The sequence below is a fragment of the Giraffa tippelskirchi genome, chromosome 7 (assembly GCF_054371585.1).
Source record: "Giraffa tippelskirchi isolate mGirTip1 chromosome 7, T2T-mGirTip1v1.2.pri, whole genome shotgun sequence".
In the NCBI taxonomy this organism is placed as follows: Eukaryota; Metazoa; Chordata; class Mammalia; order Artiodactyla; family Giraffidae; genus Giraffa; species Giraffa tippelskirchi.
In genome coordinates this window covers 131,373,925-131,381,381 of record NC_137281.1, presented here as the reverse complement: position 1 = coordinate 131,381,381, position 7,457 = coordinate 131,373,925, and the positions used below count along the sequence as shown (strand labels likewise).

At 34.6% G+C, this 7,457-nt stretch overlaps 1 protein-coding gene across 4 annotated transcripts in view; it reads right to left on the bottom strand.

The window, feature by feature from the left end:
- Positions 1-5,407: 5,407 nt before the first annotated feature.
- Positions 5,408-7,457, bottom strand: part of ARID4A (AT-rich interaction domain 4A) — a 60,078-nt gene continuing 58,028 nt past the window's right edge. For all 4 annotated transcript variants that reach the window (XM_081509653.1, XM_081509655.1, XM_081509654.1 and 1 more), the window contains one exon: positions 5,408-7,269. In XM_081509653.1, coding sequence (XP_081365779.1) covers positions 7,166-7,269 — 104 coding nt within the window. In that variant the 3' untranslated portion in view covers positions 5,408-7,165. The remainder of the gene's footprint in view (positions 7,270-7,457) is intronic.

The following is a 7,457-nucleotide window of genomic DNA, read 5'->3' as shown; positions in this document are numbered from 1 at the left end:
TTCTAACTGTTGCTTCTTGACCTACATACAGATTTCTCAGGAGGCAGGTCAGGTGGTCTGGGATTCCTCTAAGAATTTTCCACAGTTTGTTGTGATCTGCACAGTCAAAGGCTTTGGCATAATCAATAAAGCAGAAGTAGATGTTTTCTGGTATTCTCTTGCTTTTTCAGTGACCCAACGGATGTTGGCAATTTGATCTTTGGTTCCTCTGCCTTTTCTAAATCCAGCTTGAACATCTGGACGTTCACGGTCCATGTACTGTTGAAACCTTGCTTGGAGAATTTTGAGCATTACTTTGCTAGTGTGTGAGATGAATGCAATTGTGTGGTAGTTTGAACATTCTTTGGCATTGCCTTTCTTTGGGATTAGAATGAAAACTGACCTTTTCCCGTCCTGTGGCCACTGCTGAGTTTTCCAGATGTGCTGGCATATTGAGTACAGCACTTTCACAGCATCATCTTTTAGGATTTGAAAATGCTTAACTGGAATTCCATCACCTCCACTAGCTTTGTTCGTAGTGATGCTTCCTAAGGCCCGCTTGACCTCACATTCCAAGATGTTTGGCTCTGGGTGAGTGATCACACCGTCGTGGCTATCTGGGTCATGAATATCTTTTTTTGTATAGTTCTGGGTGTTCTTGTCACTTCCTTAGTTTTAATATTATGTATTCCTTAAATATTTGGTACAATTCACAGTAAAGCTGGACCTTGAGTTTTACTTTGTGGGAAGGTTTTTAACATTAATTCCATTTGATAATAGTGTTAATCTGGTTATATATTTATTAAGTGATTTTAGATAATTTATGTCTTTCAATTTTTCCATTTCATCTGAGTTGCTGAATTTATTAGCATAGAGATAGTCATAGTATTCCTCTATTATCCCTATAATAGCTATAGACAGTCTGCAGCAATGCCACTTTCTCATTCCTGATATTGGTGATTTGTGTCTTCTATTTCCTTTCTAATCAGCCTGGCTAGAGGCTTATCAATTTTAAAGATAGTTCTTCATTTTTGAAGTCCATTACTGGCAAATTGAGTCTTTTGTGCTAAAATCATACTCTACCAAAGAAAATGTGGTACACAGGAAGCAGTCTATTAATGTTTGTTAAATGAACCAGTGAATGAGAAAAAAAAAAACAACACTGATTTCTGCATGTTAAGCCCTTTTAATATTATTACTCTCTTTTAGACATTACCCATTTCCTTACCTCTTACTTATGTCAGTTATTTAGTACTAATAATATGTAACTCAGCAAAATTGCCAGAGGCCAGGTTAAATGCTTGACAATGTGTTCCAAGATGAAGCTAGAGAGAGGTGAGGCAGGTGACTGGCACTGTATAGAGAAGAAACCTGAGACAATGGAGAAGACAGATGGAGGCTGAAGACACAGTGAATCAGAAAGTGTAATAAAACTATAAGGCGGGATTCTTTGACTATTAAACTAGCAACTTATACAGGATGCGAGTATAATAAACTCTAATAACAAGAAATGAAGATCACATAAAATCTTAATTCAGGAGTGACTACTCAAAGTTGTTAACAGTAAAATTTTCAATTTAATAGCATCAGTATTTCAAAAAGGTATTTGAGAACCGTTCAGATATTAGAGGAAAAGGTTACATAAATTAGCTTAGGTAAATAATGAAGAATAGGATTTCTGTTTATACTCAACATTGAGAAATGACATACTGGACCTATTTTACCTGTGTTAGCAGGAAGATCTTAAGATTTCTGGTCAGATGAAGGAACCTCAAAAGGGTCATAACATATTTTGATGGGAAAAAGCACAAATCTCTCGTTACTTTGACCAGGCTAAAAAAAAAAACCACCACTTGATTAACCTGAGTTCTGAACTAGCCAACCACAGACCTTGGGTTTGGGTTTTCATGTTCCTATGCTTTAGAAGGTTGTTTGATGTTCAGCCTGCACACATTTAAAGGATACACTTTCATTAATTTTCACATATGTGTACACCCATGAAATTTACAACCATAACCACCAGATATTTCCTTGGCCCCTTTGTAATCTCTTCTCTCAGCTCACCCACTCCACAGCCCCTACAAAGTTTCCAAGAACCCAGTGATTTGCTTTTTTGTCACTATAGATTAATACGTATTTTCTAGAATGAATCATAAAGTATGTATTCTTTGTTGACTGGCTTCTTTCACTCAGCTAAATTGAGTCAACTAATTTGTTGCCTGTCTCATCTATTTCATTTTATTGCTGAGCTGTTTTCCATTGTATGGATATGCAATAATTTATTAATCCATTCACCAGCTGATAGATATTTGGGTTATTTCAAGTTTTTGTTACTTTGTATGGACATGTTTTCATTTCTCTTGGGTAAGTTTCTAAGAATTGAATGGCTGGGTCATATGTTGAAATTTTTCCAAAGTAGTTTTACCATTTTGTATTCTCAGTAGCAGGTTGTAACAGCTCAAGTTCTTCTGCATCCACCCCAACACTTGGTATGGTTAAGGAGAAGTTATGGGGTCTGAAATTCTCCTTAATAGGATTTATAAGCTGAAGATGGGCAAATCACTTGACCTTTCTAAATATCACAACTATTAGAACTGCTAAAAAACAAAAACACCTGATAATATCCAGTACTGGCAAGGATTTAGTGCAACTGAAATTTGTGTGTTGCTGGTGGAAATGCAAAATGGTACAGTCATACAAAACTTACTCTTAAGTGCTTACCCAAGAGAAATGAAAACTTATGCTCAAACAAAAACCTGTATGTGAATATTTATAGTGGCTTTATTCATAATTATTCCAATTTCTTGTCATAGAGAAGTTTTTAATTTTAATGCAGTTAGATTTAGTTTTTAATTTTAATGCAGTTAGATTTAGTTTAAGGATCAAAGAGAATTTCTAAGAGCAGTTAGCTATTGATGGGAAAGGTGTCCTATCAAAGGAATACTACCAGTTAAGTCTGTGTTCATAACTGCCTTAAACTAGCTCTATTATAGGGCTAATTGTGGAGATAATGACTGCATCACCAAAATTGTTCATTTGAATTTCAGATAAACAGAATTTTTATGTGTGCTGTGTGTAGTCGCAAAGTCATGTCCAACTCTTTGCAACCCCATGGACTGCAGCCCGCCAGGCTCCTCTGTCCATAGGGATTCTCCAGGCAAGAATACTGGAGTGGGTTGCCATGCCCTTCTCTAGAGGATCTTCTCAGCCCAGGGATCGAACCCAGGTCTCCCACACTGCAGGCGAATTCTTTACTGACTGAGCTACGAGGGAAGCCCATGAGATGTACTAAAAAATGATTTGAATCAGATTGTTTTATTAAATAATGTAACTTAGCCTTGAGAAGAAATCCAGTTACTTACTATGTAGAGTACTCATTTCTTATATCTATATGGAAGTTTCTTAAGTTTTTCAAAAGTAAAACTTTTCAAGGTGAATTTTGTGTGGTGCAAATTATAGAATGAAGATGACTTCATAATTATGTTAATTACAAATTCCAAAATTAGAAACACTGCTCTTCTTATTCTGTTTAAAATCTTTCAGTATTCACTAATGATGAATGCTATGACATACTGTAGTTTTCCTATAATGGGATAAAAATGTGTAATTACATGACAGTAATGGAAAAGGAAAGAAGACACAAGAAGAAGAGGAAAAAGAACTCATCAGCTTAAGGATATTTTTTGGAGATTAGACTGCTGAACAAGTTTTACACTTTTCAAATATTATTTTTAAATCACTTTATGAAAAGAACATCAAAGACAACTTTTAAATGTCTGACTTTGTGCATAAGCATCATTAGTAAAAATACAATGGCAATTCAAATCTTAATTTAAGTAAACATAGTTTTGACCATCTTACTACATATTAGGTGCTGGACCAGGCACTTTGTGGGATACCCCTGTGACTGAGGAGTACTTAGGGAACTACACATCTAGTAAGGTAGAAAGAAATGTGCATAAACAAATGTAATGTACAAGATAAGTTGTCAAGAAAATATTAAAGATTGAACATGTTATACAAGCATAAAGGAGAGTGATATTCTGGGGATAGTTAAGAAGTAAGCAAAGGCTTCCTGAAAAAGTGGCTCTTAAAATAGTTCTGAATACGTAGGGATGAGAGTGGTGGGGGGAACAGAAGCAGCAACAGGCAGAGATGGGCAAGTATGTAAGACTTGGGCAGTGCCTAAATAGCTCTGCTTGACCCGGCTCCTGCCTCTTCTGCTTCAGCTCTGTTCTCTTACCACCAGCTTCTCAATGTGCCTGACATTTTACTTTCCATATTTGTCTAATCCATTTATAATCCTCACTGGGGCTCAGTTTTACTGTTGCTTTCTCTACAAAGCCTCCCCAGACCACCTGTGCCTTCACACTAGTTGGACTCTGTATCATTTTTCTCATGGCACGCCATAACTTCATATGATAATCAGGCCAGTAGATAAGAATTACATAGGGTACCTGTTTAACAAAGAGCTCATTAGATTATGCAGTCCACAAATACAGGGGCCTTTTTCTGTCATGTTCACTGTTTTGTCTCCTGGGCCTTAGCACAATGCCTGGGACATCAAAGATACCCGATAAACTGTTGATGAATGAATTCAAATAATTGTTTTTATGTGTGGTTGAATTCAGAGCTTCAAAATGCTTACACGATGCTGATAGCTATGTTATACTACAGGGCTTATAAGAAAGGTATATAAGGAAATTAATAGCACAATGCTATTAATAAAGATTTCCAATTTAAAGTAATTCAGTAGAACAGAGCATGTATGTGCTAAGTACAAATATGTTAGTGAAGAACAGGAAAACCAGAAATTTAAGAGTAAAAGCACACCTGGAATATTAAAACAGAAATCTCCATAATCTTCAAAAAAGTTGATTTTATAGATAGCACCTTTCACTTTAGATATTAAAGAGTACCTTTACTTTTTTTTTAGTCATATAGAAGAGCTATCGACTCAAAGGTTAATCTCAAAATATGGTGAATGTTTGAATTTAATACCTCATCAATAATCTTTCAAAATTCAATTACTTTCATAGTCCTTTCCGGCCACTGACCCCAATAAAAAGATTTTAACAGTGTTCATGTACTCATTCAATGAATATATAATTTTGCTCTCTGTAGCAAGCTCTCAATACTTCATTACCAGATTTATATGGATTAGAAAGGACAATATTCAAGCTGATAAATCATTAAAATATCTAATGTATGAATGTAAGGTTGCCTCTTGGTTCCAACTGCATTAGAATGACACAGTTTTAAGATTTTTATTATTAAGTACTAGAAATATTTAATTGTAGAGACTGAAGAATATATAGAATATATTGAATATGCTTTGTTTTGTGAAGTCTGATTTTCCAGCTGTGAGTTACTGGCACTTAGGGAGAAAAAAAACAATCACTTAAATGAAAACTGAAAATATAAAGCCTATGTTTAAAACATGGCCTTTATTAATACTGCCCACTGAGCTCCATTTTTATTTTACATTGAAATACTTCTGCTTTGCAAAGAAAAGACAGAAAAGTGCATTTTACAAGAGTACTTTTTTTTGTTTTTAATTCTCTGTGAAAATGGAAGGAATCTGAATCACAAGTTCACAATGTGGTAAAATGAAATTAAGAAACAATGATTTCAGTAATGCTATGCCATCACTAGTGTTTGGCTCTGACTTTGTTCTTGTAAATCAGATCCTGATATACAGTCTAGAGCATCTAGGTTATTACTCTACAGCATATTAAACACAGAAAAGGAGGTTTAAAAAAAACCCCTTTCAATGTACAAACATGGATTTAAAAACTGATTTTAAAAAATCACCTTTTTACATAATGTATATGGCAAAAATGCTTTAAATACATGATTTTGGAAGAATTATTTACAAAATGTATCAGTCTGTGAAACAATTCACAAACAAAGCATACATAATTGCTTTACTTAGTTGTCGCATCTCAACTTTGGGAGATATAAATTTATTCGGCAGTATAGCAAACATAAAAACTGTGACAAAATATCTTAAGGGCAACCAAAAATTTGATCCTCAAAATGGTTTAAATACTAGGACTGCCAAAGTTTCTAAACAAGGACATACTTTAATGATCCAGATGCCCATTTATATAGTTCTACACTGTTTGAAGGACTGAGACAGATTCCCTTCAATACAGGCAAAGCCGCTGGATGCAACCTCCTGTAAAAGGGACAGCTGAGAGCTACTGTCATTTGAAGAGTGAATTAACCTAGAATTTTCTTTTTTTCAATTTTATTAATATTTTAAAAAATACATAAAAATACAACATCCAATGTCTGAATAAATATATTTAACAAGTTGCAAGATAATACCTTATTTTACACAAAATTTTCAGCTTTAGAAATCTTGTTAAATAACTTCATTGTTGTTATATATTTCATTTTTGTTTTTTTGTAACAAAATAAAAACTCTGAAATTACATAGAAAAAAGACAAAATATTTTTGTCAAGGGATAAGATAGTCCACTGAAAACTTATTCACAATTCCACTGTAAACATTAATAAACATTAAAATATTTGCATAATTGTGTGCTCAAAAATCCTATAAAAAGTGGAAGACTTATTACAACTGTAGTTTTCAGTCAACTACACTTCCTTTCACAATTTATTTTGTCCCATTTACACCTTAAACCTGGGCACACTGCTGAACATATACTTTGGCAGTTCTAAATAGCAAGTGCTTCCACAAAAATAATAAAACCAACAACAACAATTAAAAAAAAAACACAACATAAACCCCCTACTCACCAAGTGTTCAAATACATCTCAGTGAAAGTGCAGCAGTAACTATTTAGCTGGATAATATTTTGATGTTTATCATGTGCACTTGCTTGTCTATGATTTCTGTAACACCTGAAAGCTTTATTATACAATTTCAAATTTGCTAAGTGCCCTTTTTCTATCTTCACAAGAAAAAATGAAACAAAATCATAAAGGAAAAATTATGACAAATATGGCAGGCTGCCTAAACTTCAGTTACTAATCAGCTTATTTTCTGCAACAGAAAAAAAGAAAAGAGAAGGGAGTAGATACAATCCAGCCTTGAAAAGTGTACAGGATATACTTAGCAATGTCAAACCAGTTGAGTGCTTTCTGTGGTTGTATTCAGGGTTTGGGGATTTATGTCCATGGCAGCGAACTGCTGGGAAGGCAGAGAAAACGTTTATCACCTGCATTCTACGGCAAGTACGTTTTGTGGGGGAGACGATGAAGAGGGACTCATCCCAGTGTCTGATGAAGCTGATGACATGGAGGCTCCAGCATGAGACACTGTGGAGTCAAACAGCCTACATTAGAATGGAAACTATCACACACCGATACCCAACCACTGGCAAATTAGAAATAAATTTCTTAACATTATACACTTCCATTATAGTCCTCTCAAATGGTGCATGAAGGAACTAACAACAGCAAAAATTTTGTTTGGCTTAACTGAGTGGAATCGGTCTCTAATCACT